General features: G+C 37.1%; 1 protein-coding gene across 2 annotated transcripts in view; it reads right to left on the reverse strand.

The window, feature by feature from the left end:
• elf2a (E74-like factor 2a (ets domain transcription factor)) overlaps window positions 1–26,576 on the reverse strand; it is a 136,877-nt gene that overhangs the window by 7,780 nt on the left and 102,521 nt on the right. The window contains exons 1-5 of one of the 2 annotated variants that reach the window (XM_028801688.2): window positions 23,164–23,314; window positions 10,620–10,733; window positions 9,077–9,247; window positions 3,943–4,029; window positions 459–651 (exon numbers count right to left, since the gene is read on the reverse strand). In XM_028801688.2, the coding sequence (XP_028657521.1) occupies window positions 459–651; window positions 3,943–4,029; window positions 9,077–9,247; window positions 10,620–10,733; window positions 23,164–23,221 (623 nt within the window). In that variant the 5' untranslated portion in view covers window positions 23,222–23,314. Of the gene's footprint in view, window positions 1–458; window positions 652–3,942; window positions 4,030–9,076; window positions 9,248–10,619; window positions 10,734–23,163; window positions 23,315–26,576 lie in introns of those variants that run through there. The other variant, XM_028801686.2, reaches the window with a different exon arrangement.

Genomic DNA, 26,576 nt, shown 5'->3' on the forward strand with positions numbered 1-26,576 from the left:
TTTTCTTTTCTACCAGCTAACTTGAATAGTGAATATATACACTGTCTTACAAAACGTTTTATACTATTGGCCAAGTTTCTGTATGTTTTAACTGATTAACTATTCCTACATTGAATTTTTGCTCTGTTATATTTTTTATTTTAAAGCACCGAGGCTCCATTCTTTTAACAAAACATTGTTTTATTTTAGGGTAAAAAATCTCAAGAAGGAAGAAGAGGAAAATATGCTGTTTACATTAGTATTTGATTCTAACAGCTTTATAGTCTATAAAGACTTATTTTGTAGCAATAACAGTTTTAAGTTGTTTGGGTTATGTAGGTAACTCAACATAGATAACTGTAAAACATATGGTGTCACAGGATTTCACTTCTTAGATGAATTTATACATTCACTTTACACAAAATTGAACATGCTGGTTTTTAAACTACATTTAGTGCTATTAATAAAAAGAATCTTACCTTAGCGCTCTTCCCATGGTCTCATAATTCATATCAGGCTTATTCTTATGTTTACCCCACAACTTGGAAACTGCTTTTGAATCTACAAGTTTAAAGATGCCTTTCTCTCTCTGGGTCCACTTGATATAGCGTGGGCAAGTATTCTTATCTTGGAGAAGGTCCAAAAGGAACTCCCACAGATAGGTTGTATTTCCTATTAGAAAAACACACATACTAAGGTTAAACAGAGCAAATATACCACATACTGCTTGCTATATATACACAGGCAAATATTTGAGATATAAAGACCTAGAGTCACAGTTTTGACTCTATTGATAACAACACATTTGTTGAAAGACTCAAAGCTCTTCTTGTACTTTGAAGTACTGCTTTGTGCAACTTTCTCAGTTCAAGCATCATAGGTTCAATTACCATATCCGGATGCTGTCTGCTGCATGTTCTCCCTAGGTCAGTTATCTGAGCAGTGCTTTTCCAGTTACTACTTCTTTCTGTGCCTGTTCAAAGATTCACATAAGGAGCCTTGTGGCTGAATGTCATTGGCCGTGTGAACTTTCAAATGTATTTGTATAGCCCTGCGCCATAGTCCTCCTTGCAGTTTCGCGTGGGGACTCCCATCAAATATCACACAATAGCACAGCGCAAACTTTCACAGGGGACCGTTCTTCAATCTGTTACTGAATCACACTGTGCCACAACGCTGCTCACAGTTTCACATGGGGATTCACTCCTGCCTTTCCCCTTCGATCAAATGCAACTTTTACACACCACTCAGGTCACGAGCTAGTGTCTTCTTCATGTTTAAAGCTGTTTGTTAATGTTTCAGCTGTTTAAAAGCTGATCCTCCAGCTAGGATGTTGGATATCTCTGGGTCCATTATTCTTGAGGCTGATCCTCCAATTAGCTGTGAACCACCCAATCTCACTGAAATTGCACAGGTGGAGAACCAGCTGAGGTAGGGAAAGCTGCAGGGATCTGTGGTCTCCAGGGTGGTGGTAAAGCTGTCCTCCTGGCATAGCAAGCAATCTTTGCATCCATTTGGGAGACTGACGTTATCCCAACTGACTGGAAAATGGGACTTGTCATCCCTATCTGGAAAGGGAAGGGTGATTGCTTGGATTGCAGCAAATACTGAAGGATAACAGTGCTCTCAGTGCAGGGGAAGGTCCTTGCTAAGGTCGTCCTCAATAGAATCCATGATCATTTGCACATCTACCAACGACCAGAGCTGTCTGGTTTAATGCCTAAGAAGTCTACCATTGACTGCATCCTGGTTCTCATGGAGCACAAACGCGAATATCTGCAGTTTCTTTGCAGCCTTTGCTGATTTTTGTAAAGCATTTGACTCAGTTAATCGAACTGCCCTCTGGGACATTCTCAGACTTCGCCTGATCCACACAAAGTTGCTGGATATCATGGCCAACCTGTACACTGGTACTGTGCAGAGTGGAGGCAGAACCTCTACACTTTTCCCAGTTGATTCTGGGATTCATCAGGGGTGTGTTCTTGCTCCTACTCTGTTCAATGCTTGCATGGACTGGGTGTTGGGCAAGGTCGTGGGGTCCAGCAGCTATGGGGCATCTGTTGGCGAAGAAAGATTCACTGATCTTGACTTTGCTGACAATGTTGTCATCTTCACGGAGACAATGGAGGCTCTGATCAGAGCTCTTGAGAGACAGAGGAGTCGGGAGTGTCTGGACTTGCGTGTTCTGGATAAAAACCAAGATGAAGACTTCTTAGGCACAGCCATCAGCAGTGTGTGAGTAGAGACTACTGACCTTGTCGAGTGGTTTACGTTTCTCGACAGTGACACTCATGCCTCTGGTGACTCTTCCTATGAAGTCATAGATGGACTGGGAGAGCATGGTGGTCATGAGGTCGCTATACCATGAAAAAGTCTCACACAAATGCAGTGATGGCCATTTGCAACCCAATAGTGGCAGAGGAACACTAGTTTTGGCTTAAGTGTAGTGCGGTGTGTATGTGAGACTAGGTCAGGAGTAGGACACTGTCGAGGGTGGTTTCCTTCCCTGCACCACATCACCACATCTTTATCCCAGCACTGGGAGAAACTGATATTAAAATGAACATATGTATGTACACATGCATGTATGTATTTCAGGCATGAAATGCGAGAAAAAAGAAACAAATGTTTTTCACCATAGAACTAATTCCCATTAAAAATTTGGAGTGTTGTTCTCACTAGTGTCCAGCCATTTACAACTCCATTATTACATAACCAGTATAATAGCCACATTTGGGTATGTGATTTAGGTGGAATAATGCCAAAAAGTCCAGGATTAATTTTGATTTAAAAAGGATTTCGTAGTAAAATGGGTTTCAAGCAGCACTAGTGGATGTGGCAGTATAAAGTTAACAAGAAAATAAATTTGGCTGAAAAGTATAATACAGTTTTTATATTGTACCACTGCCACATATGAAAAATATGATAATTTACCTATGTGCTTTGTATTGTACAGTGTCTTTTTTTTTGGTGTGCTGCTCATAGCTGTTGAGGATTGCATACAATTTCAGGTGGGGGAAATTCTTGCAGTTCAGGATTGTGAGCTGCAACGCAGTAATGGACGTCATTGCCCTTTTTGGGCAGGGACTGGTGAGGTCTGTCAGAAACTGTTCCAGCTGGTAACCAATGAAGGGTCAGACCGACAAAATTAAACCAGCATGGATGAAGTAGTCAGGAGGGATAGCCAACCTGAATGGCAGTTGCAACCATGCCAAACAAAGGAGTGACAGATTCTATCAATAATGAGGGAAAAGGTAAAAAAGGCATGCCTACCGACATTTGGACAAGGTTAGTGAGGTGGCATCCTGCATGCCTTTTTGTAACACTGTCTAATGTCTTCCTTAGCAATTTCAGAGTCTGAGATTTAAAAATCTCTGAGTTTCGGGATAAAATCATTTTCTTAAGGCAAATCAAGCTCTACTCACTCTCATCTTCCAACGTTTACCCTCCTCTCATGGACACCACCATATTGGATTGTTGGGTTTGGACACATGTGGAGATACTTCCACTTTTTATATATATATATGAGTCTTTCCTGAGCAGGGGCATCTCTTATTCCTTAAGGTCATATTGTGAGTTTTGTGTATATGTATGCATGGCGGGGGTTGTTGGTACAGGCCATCCTTTTGTATTTAGGGATTTGGTGTGCTTTATGTATAAGGGGGTGGTAAATTGCCAAAAGGGGCAGCTAAAGTTGACTTTATTTAGTTGATGCTTTTGTGTGAATCAAACATATGTATCTGCTCCATTAAAATATATCTATATATGTAATTTTTTGTTTTATGTTGTTCCATAATTGTTTCCTTTGGTTTTCTGTCTTTGCCTTACAAGCAGCTTTGGGAGGAGAAGTGGAAGAACAACCAGGTCTACTGTGTTAACAAGAACTTAACAAGTTAATTCGAGTTTAGGGGAATCGTTACCGTATTAACAAGCACTGTGCAAAAAGGAAAGAAATGAGCTCACCTTTGCCTTCTCTATTTTTCTTCTTTATGCCCAAATCTGGAGAGCCATTAGAGATAGTCGGTTGTTGCGTTTTTGGCTTACGACCAGCTTTTTGACAAATAAGCGTGGGTAAAAAAAAAACAAAAAAAAAAAAAACATCACCATAGAGATAATAAAAAAAAATACAATAAAAATGTACCACAATTAATAAATACATTCATATTTTAAGAACACACTATGAACTACTGAATAGCATTGGCCCATGAAGAGTCCAAACCACCACATTCAGGAAATGGGTCATAACTAAGGCCACAAGCTTCCCAATCAACAACTTCACTACAGGTCTTAGTTTGTGTCATATTCTGAACAGAAGAGCAAAACTCCACATGTGTAAGGAATGTAGCCAGAGCAGACACAGTGCTGCAGGCACAATTATTAATGCAACTATTACTAACAACCTTTGTTTTTCAGTATAAATGTTGCATTATACTAGTGCTGGGCGGTATGACCAAAATTCTATATTACAGTATTTTTCAAAATTATACCGGTTTCATGGTATTCAACGGTATTTTTTTCCCCATGCACGAGTGGATGTTAACCACATTTTCCACTGCAATTACTGCAGTAAACCGGCTAAAAATAACCTATTCCACTGTCATGAGAATTGTACATTGTACAAAAAAAAAAAACATTTTAATGTGTTCACAAGTATTGATACAAGTTTGCATGGCCCCATAAAGTGATAGTTTTCAAGGGGGTGGCACTAATGAAGAGAAGGAATCACATTGCATGACAGTTGCAGTCAAAATATAGAACCTTTTTATTGAACACAGTTTGCAAACAACTTAAACTAAAATTTTGACAACATATTTTCAACCATTCAAAGAGGCATTTAGACTTAGTAAAATATCCAGAGGTGCTTGTCAAAAGTTGTATTGCACTGAACATGTCTTAGAAAAGAAATAAATAGTAAATATTTTTTTATAAACCATCTACAATTTCTGTTAATGTTAATCTCTGTCCACTGACATGTTAAAGTGACTTTTTAAACAACTTTACCATCATTAAACTGAATAATATTTAAACTAATAAATAATAGCAATAAAATAAATAATAGTGCAAGACTTCAAGCCCAGGTGCATTACACAGTATTCACCAAATAAAAATAAAACAAGTGCAACTTGGTGATGACATCTTTACCAACTGAACCATCATTTAGGCAAATTGCATTAATATGGACCTTGCTTCAAGCTAAGCTATACAGTAATCCCTCCTCCATCGCGGGGGTTGCGTTCCAGAGCCACCCGCGAAATAAGAAAATCCGCGAAGTAGAAACCATATGTTTATATGGTTATTTTTATATTGTCATGCTTGGGTCACAGATTTGCGCAGAAACATAGGAGGTTGTAGAGCAGGAGTTCCCAAACTTTTTTCAGCCGCAGACCCCTTTACCAAAAACTTTTAAAACCGTTGACCCCCTAATTACATGCAATGGTTTTTCATATCCGCACTTGCTTTGATATGTTCGATAAGACAATGAACAGACATGTTTGTGCTACATGTATTTTCATGCATTCTTACGTGTGACTCTTTTAATGACACATTTTACCTTTTCGTTCGCATATTTGGTATGTAATGTGTTTTTTTAAATGATTTTACTTCTTAATTAGGTACCTATTGGAATCATAGATATTTTGAAGTAACAAACAAATAGCAGTAGTAAGGGGGTCTATTTTTGCTGTCGTTGACCCCCAAATTTTTTCATTGAAACTATTGACCCCTAGAAAGTTCAAATCGACCCCAGGGGGTCAATATCGACCACTTTGGGAACTCTTGTTGTAGAGAGACAGGAACGTTATTCAAACACTGCAAACAAACATTTGTCTCTTTTTCAAAAGTTTAAACTGTGCTCCATGACAAGACAGAGATGACAGTTCTGTCTCACAATTAAAAGAATGCAAACATATCTTCCTCTTCAAAGGAGTGCGTGTCAGGAGCACAGGCTGTCAGAAACAGAGAGCAAAGCAAACAAATCAATAGGGCTGTTTGGCTTTTAAGTATGCGAATCACCGCGGCACAAAGCTGTTGAAGGCGGCAGCTCACACCCCCTCCGTCAGGAGCAGGGAGAGAGAGAGAGAGAGACAGATAAAAACAAAGAGTGAAAAATCAATACGTGCCCTTTGAGCTTTTAAGTATGTGAAGCACCGTGCAGCATGTTGCTTTACTAAGCAGCTGCACACAGAAGGTAGCAACGTGAAGATAATCTTTCAGCATTTTTAGACGAGCGTCCGTATCGTCTAGGTGTGCGAACAGCCCCCCTGCTCACACCCCCTACGTCAGGATCAGAGAAAGTCAGCGCAAGAGAGACAGAGAAAAGTAAGTTGGGTAGCTTCTCAGCCATCTGCCAATAGCGTCCCTTGTATGAAATCAACTGGGCAAACCAACTGAGGAAGCATGTACCAGAAATTAAAAGACCCATTGTCCTCAGAAATCCGCGAACCAGCAAAAAATCCGCGATATATATTTAAATATGCTTACATATAAAATCTGCGATAGAGTGAAGCCACGAAAGGCGAAGCGCGATATAGCGAGGGATCACTGTATACATAAATAATAAAACTGCAATTTGCATTTATAATGCTATTTGTGGTATAGCCCTACGGAATCGTATAAGGGCCACGGTGAAGAAAAAAAAAATACGGACACAGTGAAGAAAAAAAAACAACTATGTCGAGAATAAAGTCGATATGTTGACTTTATTCTCGACAGTTCCACTTTAATCTTGACGCTTATGTTGAGATTAAAGTCGACATTTCCACTTTATTCTCATAGTTTATTTTATAATTAAAGTAGAATGTCAAACTAAACTTCATCCTAAAATCAATGTTTAATTTACTAGATTTTCTCAAACCCCATCATAAGTTAATGTAGTACATTAAATGCTTTGTGTTGTGTTCCCCGACCCAGCTGTTAATCACTGTGTGCTTCTTAAACTGACTTCCTCCGCACTAAGACGAGGTGCCAGCAGCGATCACCGCACAGAATACATTCACTTCATGATATTCCTGCTCTCTGAAAATTTAGAACGCCAAGATATATACTTGATATCATTTTCAGGATAAAATGCATTAAAGCAGGTATTTAACATGCACGGTAGTGTCGCGGTAGTGCTGCTCCCGTGATAAACGTCTTTGTGAAATTAAAACTAGTTATAAACTTTGACCACGGTGTGTTCAGAACTTTAAAAAAATCTTCGTTATACATGTTTAATTATGCCATCCATTCAGTGTTGCGTCCATCCCAATAAGCATTGTGTGCGAGGCAGGAGCAAATCCTGAACGCCAGCACATCGCAGGGTGAATACGAGCAAAACATACACTAACAAGGTCAATATAGCATAACAAAACCCCACATCCTACATGACTTTGAAAGGAAACTGAAGCACGCCGAGTAAACCCACCAGAAAAACATGCAAATTCAAGGCAGGGTACACCCGAAACCCCCTTGCTGCGAGGCAGCAGTCCAACCTTCACGCTACTGTGCCCCAACATGATTAATACATGCTTTCATGCATTTCATCATGAAAATTATATCAAGTATTTATCTTAGCATTCTAAATGTTCAGGAAGCAGGAATATCATGAAGTGAACGTATTCTGTGCGGCAATCGCTGCCGGCGCCTCCTCAGTACAAGAGAAAGTCAGTTTAAGAAGCACATACCGATTTAACATGGCTAGGGAAACACTTAACACAAAGCATTTAATGTGCTACATAACTTATGATGGGGTTTGAGAAAATCTAGTAAATTATTCATTTTATGATGAAGTGTAGTCTACGATGTTCTACTTTAATGACAAATTCCGAGAATAAAGTCAACATGTTGACTTTAATCTTGACATAAACGGTGAGAATCAAGTAGAAATGTCAAGAATAAAATCAACATGTCGTCACACTATTACACAATACCCAGGTACATTACACTGTATTGAAAAAAAATAAAACAAGTACAACTTGGTTTGTAGTATTATCCAGTAGTATAGAAACAGTATTCACAAATTTGAACATAATGGTCCACTTCCAACCTTTTAAAACCAAAGTATCTCCAGGCAACAGACGTGACTCCTTTTTTTCGGCAAAAGTTCTTCTATGTCATCATGTTCAACTTTATTGTCTGCTACAGCTTCAGTTTCGGAATGTTCTCTGTTCATTTTCACCGTTTAATACCTCCACTAACACATGTACTCTGTTGTATGCGTATTTAGCGGTGTAGCAGTGAAAAAGGTCCCACCTTAAACAGTTTCCCGCTGTGCCACGTTCCAAACGTTGTTTAGGCAATTTAAACTGGTGTTGCAGTAGTATAAGAAAAATCCATATCATAACAAAAATTAGGTATACCACCCAGCACTACATTATACATTCCATTTTGAAAGACAATGTGGAAAGGAGTTGTATTTCTGTGCTATGCATGTAAAATTGGAACTTAATACAACTAAAAAATAAGCAACACGGTTTTCAAAGCAATTCCTAAACCTAGTTAAATCAGGAAAGAGTCCCAAGTTGAATGCTTAAGGCAAATAAAACTCTGATCACTTTTATCTTTAAATATTCTAACAAAGAAGTGACAGAAAGAACGTTTTATCAATCAATTTCAACCTGTTGAAAGTACTAGATACAAGTAGTAAACCTTACCAACCTAGGAAGTAGTTTCTTTAAAGGACTTATATAAAATGTTTGCTCATTTAGAAGAATTTCAAATTACAGGGGTACTGTCTGCCAGTACAAGTAAATATTGTGTATACTGTGTATTTCTATATCTGAACATAAAGCACTTGAACACTAAAATTAACTTTTCAAAGGTGGTGATGATAACCTTGCTGCAAAATTTGAAAAATTCCTATATTACTTTATTGTTGAAATTTACCAAAATATTTAGGCAATTTTTAAAAGTTGTAAATAATGTGCCATCTTAAGAACAATCTCTATTTCAAAATGACATCAATATTAATCTGAGGAAAACCTAAAATATAATAAGGTCCTTGAATTTCATGGTATAAAAATACTACACAGTACTATAATATGACAGTACTGAATTTTATAAATACTATAATATGAAATATACTTTATACAAGAATGCTTCTGGGTTAAGTGCTACCTACCTTTCTTCTTTTTGACAGGCTCCATTTCCTGGGCATCAATTACTGTACACACTTCCACAGGCTCCGATTCCTCAGTAGACACTTCTACTACTGTCTCTGTAATAACATCTGGCCTCATGGCGGCATGAATGAACTCTGGCGTTGATGCACATGGAGGCACAAATACCTCAACTACATAAAAGTAATGTAAAATCATTATTTTTCTCTATGTTAACTATTTGCAAAAAAAGAAAATAAATTGGCTTTTATGTTAAAAAACCTTTTTCCAGGAACTATTTAAAATAAACTTATTATGCAATGTAAATCATTGGCTAAAAGAAAACAAAAATGATGCTGTGCAATTAGATTTATCAGTTTATGGCCCCATCAACTGCATTTTGTTTGGCTTGTTCAAATGAACTTACTAAGGTTTAGTCATCCTATCAAGCAGTTTATAAGCCTATCAGCATTACCAAAATTAACCCATCTACATTTGCAAACCATCCAACTCCAAATTATAAGCTAGTTTTTAACTTCTAACATTGCTCAATTTTTATTTTGCTAAACTAACATTGAAGCTTCTCACATTAGTTGCTACAAAGACATTGTAAAGGACACCCAACAGTACTTTAACCTCAAACACACTTTCCAAAATGCTGTATTCATTACCGCTACACCAATTAACCTAACCTGCATGTTTCACAATGTGAAATTCATTCTATATGTGTCTGTATAGTGTTACGTAACTGAAAAAGTATACCACCTCACGATAAATTCCATCACAGAACTGAACCAAGTGCAAGCTAAAACGGTTTACTAAAAATGCTTAAAGCAAGTAGCAACAGTTTTGACTGAGGTGGGCTAACACCTTATGACTGGTTAAATAAAACAGAGTTCAAGCAAATGGAAATCTCAAAAACAAAGGTGGTAATTAATCCTACATTTTCTTAAATGTATATATGCATTGCAATGGTTTAGGATTAAAGATATCTGTAGCAAGTGTTCATTTGCATCACCTGCGAAGGTACTTTATTTTGATGGTGTGGGCTACCTTTCAGGATGACAATGCCAACTCGCAAATAGCACGTGTGGCAGTGCCACACACAGAGTCATTGGGCTCTGTAGTTACTAGAAAACACATGCAAATCATTTAGTTTTTAACCCTTTTTTTCCCCTGAGAAAAAACAGACAAGAGGTAGATCTTTACTGTCATGGCACATAGCGGCCCAAGTAGCTATTAAGCAACTTGAGAGCAATATTTAATATTTTTCTACTACTTAAACATAATATATATATATATATATATATATATATATATATATATAAATAATAATAATAATAATAATAATTAAATATATTTAGGGTAACTATTCTTTTAAGAAACTGCTTGAAATACATTTTTATATTAAAAAAATATATCTCTTAAACTACTCCTAACACAAAAATACTTACACAGAAACATCTAAGTATCTAAACAGTTTGAATGTGATAGGCTGGAAAGCAAAACATCAAGTGTCTGAAACTAAGACATTTACATAGATCTATAAAAATCGACAAACCTCACCTGGACTCCGGTCATCTCTTAGGCTGGTTGGAGAATCCATATGAAGCAAGGCCTCAGCAGCCTCAATTGTTTTGTCTGAGCAATGCACATTGCTGCCATGTACTGATGCTTCCACTGTAAGAGAAATAAACACCTCCCCTTAATACAAAAAATCAAACATAAAATACACTGAATTAGATTCACTGCATCACCACTTCTGTTGACTATCTGTTATTGGATGCCAATTTTTGAAGAAATCACTCAATAAAACTAAATAACAAAATGAAATAAAAATAAATCAACATTTTGTGTATTCACTTGAAAGTAACAAATTTATGATGTAGTCAAATGCATACACAAGTGAAAAGCAATTTGCCAAGTTACTGCTTAATTTGTGGCTGAACTTTAGATAAATGAAATGAAAAGAATACCTACAACAGACCTTTAGTAGCAAAGGGCATTTAACAGGAAATTGTAAAATACAGAAATACATGGGTAAAAAGTTAAGCCTCCAAGTGCAAATAAAAAGTGACACCTTAAAAGTAATATTCAGTAGTTCTTTGAAACATCAAGACAGGGTTTTCAACAAGTGTCTACAATCTTTGTATCATTACAAACAGCAATGTGATTGAAAGGATAGTGCCAACTTATTTTTAAACTGTGCAGCACTAATAATAAGTTAAAGTGAACTTGACTGAATTTATAAAGAAGATGTAGCTTTTTATTTTTCATAGTTTGTCATCAGTGCTGTTCAATGATAACGTGCTTACTAATGGAAATTGGCATCTTATGTCCATTTTGTTGGAATTCATAAACAAGTTAGAAGGTTTGTCCAAGATACTTTGAAGCTAATATGCAAATTTTTTCATATCAAATCAATATCAATATATATCATGATATAAATCAAATCACTATTTCTGTCAAGCTTAAAGGATCCATGTTATTCCTAACTGAGATATGAAGATATCATAATGTTAACTTTGGTTTAAATATTTTCTGTCAGAGGCTGAACATGCTTAAATGTAATGTATACAAATGAAACAAAATGTGCAACAAAATGCTTTGGTCAATTCCAAACAAATAAATAGATAATACAAGATGAAAAAAAGTCTCTAAATTTGTAGATCAACTCCAAATAAAATAAAATCTTAATTCTAAAATCTTAAAAGTTTTCACGTTTTACAGGAGACCACAAAGTAAATTCTTTGGTCAGTTCCAAATAAATAAATAAGGTATTAATTCAAAATAAAATCTCAAAACTCTCTCTATACTGTATTCTTTCCTTTGTATAGATTCAAATTGTTTTAAAAGTCTTGGTTTTTGAATGCTCTAAAGGATGGCACCGATTCAGATGGTACAAAAGATTAGTGGTATTACCTGTATTTGTGGGAACATGTCTTCGACACAATTTGCAGTGCATACTACTCTGTTTCTTGTTGAACTTTAAATAGCCAAAATACCTCCATACTACCGAAAAGTTATATCACGATAATTATTGTTTTATCACCCAGCTCTACTTATACTCCACACATTATGCTGTAACATCTAAAATCCTATTAGTTTCTTCTTCACTTCTGTACAATGTCTGGATGTAGATAGTGATGAGTTCACTAGGACTCTTGACTGAAGTTGGGGAGTACAAGTTTGAGAACTCCACTTGAGTATTTTACTCCTTACATGTAATACTGAACATTTACTTACATTAAATTTACATAAATCTGTCCAAACCTATATGTTACTCAAGTCCCTCTGTAAAAGTTTACCTGATTCCATATTATCTACCCTTCCACCTAGTTTGGTATCATCGACAAACTTAACCAGTTTATTGAATGCATTCTTGTCCAGATCGGATTTGTATTTTAAAAACAGCAGCAGACCCAGCACTGATCGCTGATGGACACTGCTTTTAACATCACCTAATTTTGAAATGTTCCTCTCACCATAGCCTTTCCTGCCTGTGTTTGAGTCAATTTTGTAATAAACTACAGACCACGCCCTAAATTTCCACTAGCCCAGTGCTTCTCAAATGGGGGGGCACGTGGCTCCGTCAAGGGGGGCGCGTTTGACCTCGGGGAACATGCTTTTTTATTTTTCTATTTTGATTTTTTTTTACTGTTCTAGAATAAAGTGCAATACCACTCCACTACATTAAGGGGCAGTGGCGCTCTCATTGGCAGAGTGTGCGCAGGGAGCATTCGCTCGGTGGTGTAGGGGTTTTGTTTGCATTGAGCATGCGCGCTTTGCACACAGTACAAAGTATGAGCATGAAGTGTAGACACGAAGTGTAGCAGACCCTCAAGTGACATCATGAAAAAATTTTTAACAGGGATGAGAAGACAGGCGGAGAAAGAAGAAGATAAAGAGACAAACAAAAGTCTCCTGAAAGCTAAGACGAGGAAATATGACGAAGCGTATGTAGCGCTTGGCTTCACTGTGACTACGGTGGGAGACGAGGAAAGACCGGTGTGCTTACTGTGTCTAAAAATGTTGGCAGCGGACAGCATGAAGCCAAATAAATTAAGGCGTCACTTAAAGACATTACACCCTAATCACGCTGATAAGCCGCTTGAGTTTTTTCAGCGAAAACGTGTTGAATATTGCCAGCAATCATCCCGCTTTCTGACTGCTACTTCAGTAAACCAGCGAGCGTTGTTGGCATCATATAAGGTGGCGTACCAAATTGCTCAGTGCAAAAAACCCCACACCATAGCAGAAGAGCTGATACTGCCTGCAGTATTAGACATGGTCTCTGTCATGCTGGATGACGCAAGTGCTGCAAAAATAAAAACTATCCCTCTGTCAAATGACACTGTTGCTAGACGTATAAATGACATTGCTGACGATCTTAAAGAACAGCTGGTAGAAAAACTCAAAGATAAACGTTTTGCCTTACAATTTGATGAAGCAATTGACAGCAACAAAGACTGTTTGTTTATTGCTTATGTACGTTTTGAAATGACAAATTCCCTGTGTGAGGATCTACTTTTTTGTAAATATGTCAGAGACAGAGCCACAGCCGAAGAGCTATTCAAAATGCTAGACTGCTTCCTGACTGAGAATGGGCTAAAGTGGGAGAACTGCATTGGTGTTTGCAGTGATGGTGCACAGACCATGGCAGGGATGAGAAAAGGACTTCGGACTCTCATAAAGAAGGCTTCACCTAATGCTGAGTGGACACACTGGATTTTACATAGAGAGGCACTGGCATGAAGGCACCTTTCCTCTGAATTAAGTGAGGTTATGACTGACATTGTAGGAGTAGTCAATTTAATAAAGACCAGACCACTAAAAACAAGAGTTTTCTCTGCTATCTGTGAGGAGATGGGAGCTGAACATCAAGCTGTGCTATTTCACAGTGAAGCAAGGTGGCTGTCACAAGGAAAAATGTTATCCCGAGTTTTTGAGCTCAGAGAAGAGATAAGAATGTTTTTGGAGCAGGAGCACAAGTATGAAGTTGCAAGAAAGTTTAGTGATGAGAACTTTCTGATGAAACTTGCTTACCTGAGTGACATATTTGGAAAGCTCAATGAACTAAATCTACAGCTTCAAGGGAAAAATCAACACCTCCCTCAGGTCACAGACAAGATCAACTCTTTCACTCGAAAGCTTGCAATGTGGGGCAGGCGACTTGATGAAGGAAATACTGTGTCATTTGAGAACTTGCAGGAATTTGTTGACACTACTGACTATGATGTCACCTCAGTGATTCCATATTTTAAGCAGCATATTTCATCACTGATGGGATTCTTTACAAAGTACTTCCCTAAAAACAGTTCCCAGTATGACTGGGTGAGAGATCCTTTTAATGCACCAGCTCCAACTGGTTTTAGCCTTGCAGAGAAGGAGCAGTTCATAGAAATCACATCTGACTCCATATTGAGACTAAGTTTCACATCCCAGACACTGCGTGAATTCTGGCTGAATGTGGAGAAGCAATATCCACTCTTAGGACAAAGAGCTGTGCACATTCTTCTTCCATTTGCAACTTCTTACTTGTGTGAGACTGGCTTCTCTGCTGTTGCTGCTCTGAAAAGCAAATACAGGTCCCGGCTACACATTGAGAAGGAGCTGAGAGTTGCTGTGTCCTGCTTCAAACCCTGCTTCGAAAAGCTGTGCATTGCAAAACGTGCTCATTGTAGCCATTAATCCAGACATCATCTCTGATTAAAAAATCAGCTCAAATTATTTTATATATTTTTGTTTTGCAGGTTAAAGTTTTTTTAATATTGTGCTCCTGAGTAAATGTTGGTGATCAGTTTGAATGCATTATTATTTATTGATTTTATGTATTTTTTTTCAGTATCATATGGTTTGACATGGTCAATCAAAAAATGTTTATAGTTTAATTAAGGATTTAATTTTTTTTGAATTTAGAATGCACTTTAAATCTTTTCTGTTACATTTAATAAAGCTATTCTTTGTTGTAAATTGGTCCATATTTCTTTCTTTTTTTATTCTCTTATTCATTAATAAGGATACAGTGTTATGCAGAGGTGTACTTATAACAATTTTATAGACAAATGATACTATTTATAGTCGCGCGGGGGGGCGCGAGATGTTTTCTTCTTCCTAGGGGGGGGCATGACAGAAAATAATTGAGAAACACTGCACTAGCCTTTGATGTGATACCTTTTTAAAAGATTTCTGAAATTCAAGATAAATAATATATGCACCACTGTTATTGTAGGCTTCTGTTGCTCTATTCATAGAATTCCAACATATTAGTTAAATATGACCTTCTACATCTGAACCCTAATTAATTGGATCAGCCCAATTACTATTTTTATGCAACAGGATATTATTTGCAAGTCTACAGTCTTTCGAAATTGGGCCAGTGTATAGAAATTAAAAACACATTAATATGCCAAGGGTTATAGATCCTCTCACTATCTTACTTGAAACAAAGCTAAATGTTACTTGAGAACAGGACTGGGCAGTTAATCGACTTTTATGGTATATCGATATACTTTTAAACAAGATACAGGATAAAACAATACCATTATATAGAGCTTTTTATGTGTTAAAATGCAAAATTTGTTTCTGCAGAACAGACTCTAAAGTTGTGCCAATGTTAGCATCACTCCTACACTCTCATTCTGCTCACAAACTCCACCCCCGCTCGCTCACAATTCCTGCACCAAAACATGGAGGAAGACGCGTTCTAGGTTGTAACTTCTAAAGATTATTTGGTTTAAGAACAATGGTTCATTACTTGGAGATGGTTCGGATCTAAAAGATTGTATGAGCAGCAGAACCATGCAATTTCCAAAGAATTTGTAAACAGGTTGCATCCAAAATTGGAAACACTGCAAATCTCTTTCATCATTTACAACAGTGACAAACTGCAGTACAGTGTGTTAAACTTCGCTGCCACATCCCTTCTGCCTAAACGTTCTGCTCCGAAACAAAACAGTGCACGCTTTGTTTACACAAGGTGTGCGTTATGATCAGAAAAGCGTGATACAACTGAGGCGGTGACGTACCACATCACCAAAGATATGGTCCCTGTTTCAACCAGGGCTGTGGAGTCGGTAGATAAATCCTTCGACTCCAACTCCTTAGTTTCTGGTACGTCCGACTCCGACTCCTTTGTATTTAATATGCTAATGTATTTTCCATGTTGATTTAAGGAATGCAACATGCACGTCATTTAACCACAGAACTACTGGCTAGGAAGCCGACTCTCCCCTGTATTGACCAGTTTAAACAAAAGACAAGAATCCCTGAACACACATCAAGCCATAGCACACACCTACATCATTACACTTGTTTACACTCAAATGAACTTGTTAAACATTATATCTGAAATAAAATGGAAAACACTTTTTGTAATGTACCATAATCCAGATTACAATATGTGAATGTCAGGTTATATAACAGCACAGCTGAACTTCACACTAGTAATATCACTACTATGCACTGGCTTTGTTCTTACATCAGATAAGTACTTAATTATGTCTAGTGTTTATGAAATGGGACGTTTGAACTTGCTGTATTTTTTTTCATTACAATTTAAATTTATTAGGAGTTGGTACATTTTTGCCGACTCCGACTCTAGGTACCTAAAATTGTCTCCAACTCCTCGCGACTCCACAACCCTGGTTTCAACTATGGAACAAGCCAGCTTTAAAAGGCTTTTAAAACCACTGATCTAAGATACGAGTTGCCCGGTCATAACTACTTTGCAATAGAAGCACTAGCAAAAATATACACTGAACTTGGGCAGAATCTTACCGACTGGCTTGCAAAAGTGACGCACTTTGCACCATAAACTGATCTATTGTCCAGCAGAAAATGCAAGCCATATGTAACAGTGTATTTCACTGAAAAACAGAAGATGAAAAGTATGCGTCTACAAACTAGCTATTTTCCCCAAGATCACACCAGACAACATATACCTGAAGATATGCAGGATGCCCTTATAAACTGGAAGCTCAACGAAAAAGGACTAGTTTCAATCACAACCAACAATGTGAGCAACATTGTCAAAGCACTGCAGCTGTCAAAGTGGCAAAGGATGTAGTGCTTCGGTCACCAACTTCATCTGGCAATCGGTGAGTGCAATATTAATGAAATTAACTAAACAACAGTTTTATTTACAGGAGGTTAAAAAAAAAAAAAAAGCACTAACAATATTACTGTTTATTTTAAGTGATGTCCGTTAAATGCAGAATGTAATTTGTTCTTAAGTGATCTGTCTCTCTAAATGCATTAAGTAAAGTTTTTTTTACAATTTTGTATTGCAGAATATAGCATCACCCGGGCAATTTCTTTGTGTAAGACAATTGTCAGCAGCTTCTCCTATAGCTGGAGGAAAAGAAAAGAGCGGAAGTCCAGAATCAGCTTGGTATGCCCACTCACCCGCTAATCACACAGACAACCACATATTGTGGAGCACAGCAAAAAAGGAATGAGAGAGTCCTGGAGCAGAAGGGAGCACCCACAAAATTTCTGTTCTCTTACAAAAAAATCCAGGCATCCTGTCCCCACATTCCTGGATATTATAGGTCCTGGAGGAGTCCTGAAAGCTCTGAAACCCCTTCAGGAGTTCACAGATGCTTTGTCTGGCGAGGACTATGACTTTCTCATATGTCAGACCTATGCTTCATATTTTCAATTCAAGTCTCCTGGCACATGATGAAGGAGCCACTAAGCTGTGCAAATCTATCAAGACTGCTATTAGCGATGACCTCAACACAAAGTTGGCTGACCCAGCCACTAGTGACCTATCGGACATAGCCTAACTCGTAGATCCAAGATTTAGAGCCAAATATGTAGCAAGTGACAAGATTGACATATTGAAGTACAAAGCTGTCTTGGAGGTGGAGTTTCTGTTGACTGATCAAGGCTGCTTTAAGCCTTACACAGCTGTACCCATGCCTGCAGTCCAAGAAGTAGCAGAATTTGTGCCACTAAGAGATAAAAAGAAGAACTCGGTTGCAAGATTCTTAAAGGAGAGCACACCACACCAGCTACTTGTAGTCTGTTAGTGCAGAGATTGATAAAGATCCTCTCAAATGGTGGAAAGAACACGAGGTTGTATTCCCAGCACTGAGCCAGCTGGCAAAGAAGTATCTCTATGAACCAGCCACCAATTCCCTTCCGAAAGAATGTTCCGTTGCAGTGGCAATGTTGTAACCTGTCATAGGACATCTCTCAAGCCGGAGACTGTTGATAGGCTAGAGATGCTTGCACAAAACCTGCAAGAGATGAACAGGGCTATATCTGTCTCAGAAGAAAACTTCTTTTGTCAGAGCAAGTAGGCTAGTTATTTTTTTTGTTCACATTTTTGTTTTACTTGCACAGCTGTGTATTTTGTTAAGCACGAGAAGAAAGCCTGTAATTGCACAACATTTAATCAGTGCTATTGTGTTAAACAATTACAAGACCATTGGCATATTTTACAGTTTTTTTTTTTTTGGTTTTTTTTTTTTTTTTTACACTTTAAGTGGATTCAGAATCTTGCCAATATAACATGACAAATTGCTCCCCTCAATAAAAAAGGTAGCCTTAACTACATTAAAAAAAATTTTTTTCAAAAGGGTCACTTCGTCAACATTATCTAAATTTACAACTGCCATTGTCTGTGTTCACCTGGGATGGCAAATGCTCAAGACTCTCTTCATTTACTTACGATGACTGATTGACATAAGACGCATTTTAAAAAAAGTTATTGTATGATGTCTTGCTTAGCCTAATGATCCATTAAAAATGAGTGCTTGAATTGTGGGGAGAGAGGTCAGCACCCAATAATTAAAGGAATATGATACATTTGCCATTCTACTAATGAAAGTTGTACAGTTGAAAAAAATGTCTTAAGTACAAGTTATAGGGTGATACTGAGGAACTATTACTGGATAACTATTGGTATATGAAGCCATACCAAAAGGTATGTTTTATATTCCATCTTATATCACAGACATGAACAATTTACTGTAACTTCTTAAGAAAGCGGCAATCACATCCTCGAAAGAAAGAATTTTAATAGAAAACACCTGCTAATCATAATATTAATTCCTGGTAAATAAATAAGAATCCACTAGTATTTTATGACAAAAAGATTAAAAAATACTTACTGTATATTGAACAAATCTTTGCACTGTTTATTCTTTTAAAATAATCCTGTTCACAAATGTTACCAGGAATTGCATACAACAAGTTTTGTTGCACTGTCGCCAATGTATAATGTGTAATAATAACTTGTCTTCTAGTATAGAAGATAAGCAATTTTTAAGGGCCAATTGAAACTCCTTACTACAAATGGTAATGCCACATTATCAAAATACTATTTAAAAAGGTACAAATTGTTAATATATAATCCTTTTTTAACAAATCTGACATACAATTAACTTACATATATTACAGTAACTATTTGCAAAATGTCAAGAACAGCATATTTGCCACCAAGGCTGGCTAAATTTAAATTAGTCTTAAGATTTTTTTTATTCTCTGTAAAAATTAATTATAATAACCTACAGTGGTTAAACTGTAGAAAAACAAAACTATATACTTCAAGTTGGCCATGTACAGATTTACTGACTTCTACATTAGAGAGCACAGTTTATAAACTTAGTGCCGTTAGACCACCTGTTAAACTCTGTCAGCACTTTTACAGTGTCCTCAGCAGCTCTTTCCATGTTTGGAGAATCTGCAATGACTAACTATGCTGCACTAAAGAGAAGACGTTTGATCATGGCTATCTTTAGGCAACCCTGCTTATATTATTATCATCACCACTAGGCTAAAAGTGCTCTCTCCTTACTCTGTTACAATGAAATTTCTTTGGCAAATGCCCTATAAAGACAGCAGCAATTGAGCTGGGGTGACGCTTGCTAAAGTGTTATTTAATCACAAACACAAAAAGGGTCAAGACAAAAACCTAAAACTAAATAAACTAAACAAACCTAAAAAATAAACTACACAGAAGCAAAAATATTAATGAGGCAAAAATAAACTGATACACAACGTATAAGGACTAAGCTCTAACACCATTATATTTTATTTATACACACACATGTAAAAGACAATACTGTTGTGTAATTACACACACTTGAATACAAATTGAAAGATGTACATTAAATACAGAAAACACTTGTCTAATCAATCCACATGCGACTTCACACAAAGTAAAAACTACTGTACTTTTAAAAAGCAAGATGCTGCATCTCTTACTCTGCTCTAACATTAGTTACACACCTTTAATAAAAAGTTTTAAAAATTAATTTTATCTTTATGGTGTATAAAACTGATTAACTGTTGCCCAAAATCCCCTAAAAAGAGTAATTCGCTTAGAAAAATCAGTCACTTGTTCTTTAGATAAAGTGCTTAGTGAAAACATAAAATATGCTAAGACATAAATTTACAAACACATATATGAACTTTTCAGACATCACTCATTATCTATTTTATACAAAATGTCACATTTTAAAGTGTAAAAGCATTAAACTGAAGATGAATCTCTAACAACTTATTGACACCTCAATCTACATCCTGAATGTAACGTAACTAGGTCCACTTTGACGATTTCATAATAAAACAGTCAATAATCCATTTAATTGATGAATACAATTAATAAAAATTACCATCAGGTTTTATTATAGCTTCACAGCAATTTCATAAGTAAATTGGTAAATATAATTCACAGGACTGTATCTTTAAAATATTGTTTTAAAAATGGTGAATGAAATTATGTATTGTATTACACCTGAAACTAAAAAAACAAGCCTAAATACAAAAGATTATCACTTTGTTGTTGGACGTAAGAGCTTAAACTAAGTGAAACCCTGCTCCAAAAGGTATGCTACAGTTTAATTACTACTCATTTTTTTTTTAACTATGCAAAATACCAGATTAATCAAAGTAATACTTTCTATTTTACCCAAAATAAACACAATCTTTATTGAGACATTCGTTTACTCCGAAGGCTTCCCTGCATTATATATACTTCCTACGGAAGACTATCTTACGGTTAAAATAAAACACACAGCCCAAGCTACAATAATCCGTTTCAGATGAACTGCTCCTTCAAATACTAATCAATATAATTTTTAACAAAATCTAACATATATTCTACCTCGAGGGTACTAGTATGCGTTATTATTACTGTTTACATTAAACTGATCGAAGACGGGCAGACGTCCTAGCATTCTCAAATACATGTTATAATCCTACCAGGAGCTGCATACAAGATACTTCATATCAAAGTAAACAGCAAACTGCCAGCCACAAACAAAAATCTGTTAACCATTTTAGCAAGCTTGCATATTTGATTTCCTGTGTAATTACCTCAATTCTTCCTAATATGGTCCTAAAGGCCGGACTTTTAATATGCAAAAGAAAAAAGGATTTACTGTCCATGCTATGACATTTCAAACATGTAATGAACTAAAAAAAACGCTGCATTAGGCGTACTCATTAAAAGTGCATTTGTCATCCACATTGTCATATTAACGCACTACCAGCCACCAACTCAAAACAAATTCAAGAAAACGAGGTATGCCTTTAATAGCCAACTACTTTAAATTAAACACTTAGAAGTCCTAGCCTATATAAATACAAAAGATAACGAATACGAAAACACCTGCACATTGGGCACCGAGTCGAAGTAGACTAACAGAAAATTTCACAGCTACTTTCTAACGTAAAAAAAAAATCACATTTTTCGTCTGTTATATACTGTTACATCGTCTAAGGAAAACTGAAGTCTACCTTTTATTTTAGTTTCTCTCAATACGAAAAGTGGTGCCATACTGATGTCAAAAACCGCCAAAATGATTTGACTACTTTATAAGTAAGAAGCTACTCAGAATCGCGTTCATACAATACATGTTTTAAATTTGTAGTACAGGCAAATGAACTCGGCTTACATGGGACGAATGGTCGCGCCACATCCACAATGTGCGGCACAGGTTTTTAAGGACTTCCGTGTTTACAGTCATTCGCTCCCTTTTCCCTCCAGTTCTCTGCCCAGACGCAATCAAAGAACCTTGCCAATCAATCTCCTCCCTGCCTCCGATAGGTAGGCGCGCTTATCTTCGGCAGCTTAACTGCTCCCTGTGATTGGGCGAAACTGCCAATTCGAACATCTCCTAAAGCTCATTGGCGAGATATCGCTGTCGCTCCAGGGAAGACACACCACCCCGGACGCGTCCCAGTTCTTCCGCCATCAAATAATTATTTAAATAAATAAAATAATCAGAAGCCAGAAACACAAATTTTAGATAATCAAACCATTAGTAATTTTATTACACGGCAGTTGGGGGTGCAAAAGAAATCCAGAGGATTAACAATTTAAAAAGCGCGTGCAGCACGCACGCGATGTAGCGCTAACGGTATTAAGTTCCACCAAAAATCGAGAATCTAAATCCGTAGCGATGCAAATCACCCGTTAACGGAAAGCGTAACATTTTAGTGTAGCACGTGACTATTAATTGTGCCTCTAAACAAATTATACGTCAACTTAAATTAATAACGGTTTAAGGCTGCTGCTAGGTAAACTGACCAAGGTTATGAAACGGTCCATTCCAATATTACAAATATAAAAAAAATTAAATACTCTTCCATCATTCATAAAGATTATAATCTAAGCAATGTAATGGCAACTAAATGTCATTTCATGTGGAAACTAGCCATCTTTTCGGTCCAGACAGCGTGGCAAAGACGTGGGGAAGACAACAATCTCACACACTTCCTGGTTTCTAGCCGCGCACATTAAAGCAGTGCTACAAAGCAGCGCAAACAAAGTGGTACTTTCTTCACGCATACGAAAGCCCCGTTCCGGGAGGCACATTCATCTCAGTTAAGAAAATCGACAGCATGCGACACAAGATAATTTCTTTCAATAGTCTCCAAAACAGGAAAAGCACAGAACGCCATGCAGGTTGCTAACCAAGGTGATCACTTCCTGATTTGCCCTCCATTACTTTTAAACACAACAACTTCACCAAAGCTGCACTGCCAGCTGTCGCTACCACCGCTTTTCCTACAAAGTCAAAGCAGCAAAAATGCTCACGAACTGCAAGAGCGCCACAAAGCTGCAGAAAAACAGACATCTGCGAATTGTTACCGGCTCTGATGAGCAGATCAAGCTGGTTAGCGGGTCCCTCATGCAGTGAAGTCGCCATGTTCTCCCAGCGTTGCAGCTTCACATTGACTTACATTGAGACACAAACCAAATCACTCCGCTGCCACAGGAAATCACCTCAGACGAAGCCAAAGCAGCCAACCAACGCACAGCAACAAAAGGATCCTTCCGCGCTACTCACAGGAAATCCTTCCCGTATTGCCGTGAGATTCAATACGCCCCTCTCCCCACCCCGCCACCGAGTACGCTGTCTGCGTTTACATATACCTTTCGCATATTCATCAATTCCACGTTTCACCCGCCTCTTTACTCCGTTAGCAGGGGTTTAGTGAGAATTTTATTAAACACTGCGCAGTAAAAAGGGTTATTCTGGAATGCAGCGTCCTATATTTCGGTATCAACAAAACTGCAAAGCTTTTTTCATAAAAATAAAGGATCACTATGCAATGCGATGGTTTTTTTCTCCAAAATTATTCAATTTGTTATACTCAAACGGTGATACTATATTAGTCTACTTTATTTGACAGTCTAGGGCTGAAAATGCGGTTTACTAGTTACGTTGACAATAACGAAATGGCACAAGAATTTAAAGCAGCAAACTGAACAATATATATATATTACATATAAAATTGTTCAAAAATGCGGTGTCGAATCAAATTCAATTATTTTTTGTACAAAACCTGGTAATCTTACACTTTCCAGCTACTGAGAATCACTTAATCAGCATCAAATCTTAAAATAAATTAGAATACAATAATTTAAAAGGGTAAATATTAGGCATATAAGTAAGAATAAAAGGCAAAATAACACTGGCAATCATGTCATTACATTTTTATCTAATGTGAAAATAAAAGTTTTAACATTGAGGGTACTGGTGATTTGAAAAGTTCTTCAGAAATGTTCTGTATAGAAGTGACTCTGGACACTTCAGGAACTGAAGCCACATACATTTTTTTAATGCTAATTCTCATTTTTACTTTGATATCAATCTTTGATAATTATTTTACAAAAAGAAAAAACAGCCATTCTATGGAAAAATCAGTTAAAAAGGAAAAAAGAAACTAATAAAACAAACATTTGTAATAAACAAGAGGTTAAAATCTTTGCCTAATGGTAAAGGAAATGGCTCATTTCCATATGAACAAAGGTGCTACTGATCAGGATAGTTTAGGAGTTGGGATGTAGCTTATATAAAATCACAATCAAATGCCCCATCTCCTCTCCTCTACCTTGCATGCATGTGTTCACTTCACATTAATCTTTTTTAAAACTCCACTGCTGACAAATTTGTATTTTTTTTGCTGACTTGTATTTTTTTTTACCTTTTTGAACAGGCATTCACTTTATTTTTATTGGATTAAACAATTTCAGAATTGGTACTACAATTTGAGAATTTCAGAATTGGTACTAACACTTAACCCTCCACTCTGCATAAAAATTGCTATTGAAAATTATCACTGAATACAGCAATATAAAGCATATCACCACCCCAAGGTTAGCTCTCACCTTGCACCTGGATATTCTAGAGAAGGTTCCATACATCACAACCATAAGACCTTAGCTGTAAAATGCTAATTTAACTTTCATTTACTTAAATCAGATTACTTTTTACTCAATATACACACGCTCACCAGCCACTTTATTAGATTCACTTTGGTAGTACAGGGTTGAACCCCCCCCCCCCACCTTTTTGCCCTCAGAACCACCGTAATTCTTCATGGCATAGATTCAACAAGGTGCTGGAAATATTCCTCAAGGATTTTGGTCCATATTGACACGATAGCATCACTTGGTTGCTGCGGATTTGTTAGCTGCACATCCATGATGCAAATTTTCCGTTCCACCACATGCAAAGGGTACTCTTATTGGATTGAGATTTGTTGAATTTGGAGGCTATTTGATTACAGTAAACACATTGTCATGTTTGAGATGATCTGAACTTTGGGACATGGCACATTATCCTGCTGGAAGTAGCCATCATTAGATGGGTACACAGTGGTCATAAAAGGATGGACATGGTCAGAAACAATATTCAGATAGGCTGTGGCATTTAAATGAAGCTCAGTTGGTACTAAGGTGCCCAAAGGGTGCCTAGAAAATATCCCCCACACCAATACACCACCACCAGCAGCCTATACTGTTGATACAAGGCAGGATGGATCCAAGCGTTCATGTTGTTGATGCCAGTTATCCTATCATCCAAATGTCGCAACAGATATCAAGACTCATCATACTAGGCAACGTTTTTCCAATCTGCTGTTGTCCAATTTTTGTGAAACCATGTGAATTGTAGCCTCAGTTGCCTGTTCATAGCTGACAGGAGTGGCACCTGGTGTGGTCTCTCCTGCTGCTGTAGCCCATCTGCTTTAAGATTTGAGGTGTTGTGCATTCAGAGATGCACTTCTGCATACCTCAGTTGTAATGAGTAGTTATTTGAGTTACTGTTGTCTTTCTATCAGCTCAAACCAGCCTGGCCATTCTCCTCTAACATCAGGCATCAACAAGGCATTTTCACCCACAGAACTGCCGGTCACTGGATATTTTCCCTTTTACAAACCATTTACTGTAAACCCTACAGAGGGTTGTGCATGAAAATCCCAGTAGATCATCAGTTTCTAAAATACTCAGACCAGCCCGTCTGGCACCAATAACCATTCCACATTCAAAGTCACTTAAATCACCTTTCTTCCCCATTCTGATGCTCTGTTTGAACTTCAGTAGGTCATCTTGACAATGTCTACATGCCAAAATGCATCGAGTTACTGCCATGTAATTGGTTGATTAGATATTTGCATTAATAAGCAGTTGAACAGATGTAGCTAATAAAGTGGCTGGTGAATGTATATATTATATATACACACATACAGCCACAAACATTCTAACACTATATACAGTGTCCTCCTTAATGTCTGGGATATAGTCACATTCTTCACTGATTTACCCTTCTGCTCCACAGTTTAAAATTACAAATCAAACAATGCAGATGTCATTAAAGTACATATTGCAGACTTTCATTTAATTGCATACATTTCGGTCATACCATGTAGAAATGACAATACTTTTATAAATGGTTCCCCCATTCCAGGGCACTATAATGTTTGGGAGAATTGGTGTCAAAGGTGTTTGTGATTACTAAGGTGTATTTCATTCCTTCATTAGTGCAGGCATAAGATACCTAAGCTTATTTCTACCCTTTGTAGTCTGCAGTTGCCATTGTTCAATGGGGCATCAAGAGCTGTGCCAATGCAAGTCAAAGAAGCCATTATGGGGCTGAAAACCAAAAATAAGACCATTAGAGACAATGGTAAAACCTTACCTAAATCAACTGTCTGGAATATCATTAGAAGATAAAATGCACTGGTGAGCTCAGTAATTGCAAAGGGACTCTCAGACCA

The sequence above is a fragment of the Erpetoichthys calabaricus genome, chromosome 5 (genome assembly GCF_900747795.2).
Source record: "Erpetoichthys calabaricus chromosome 5, fErpCal1.3, whole genome shotgun sequence".
Lineage (NCBI taxonomy): Eukaryota > Metazoa > Chordata > Cladistia > Polypteriformes > Polypteridae > Erpetoichthys > Erpetoichthys calabaricus.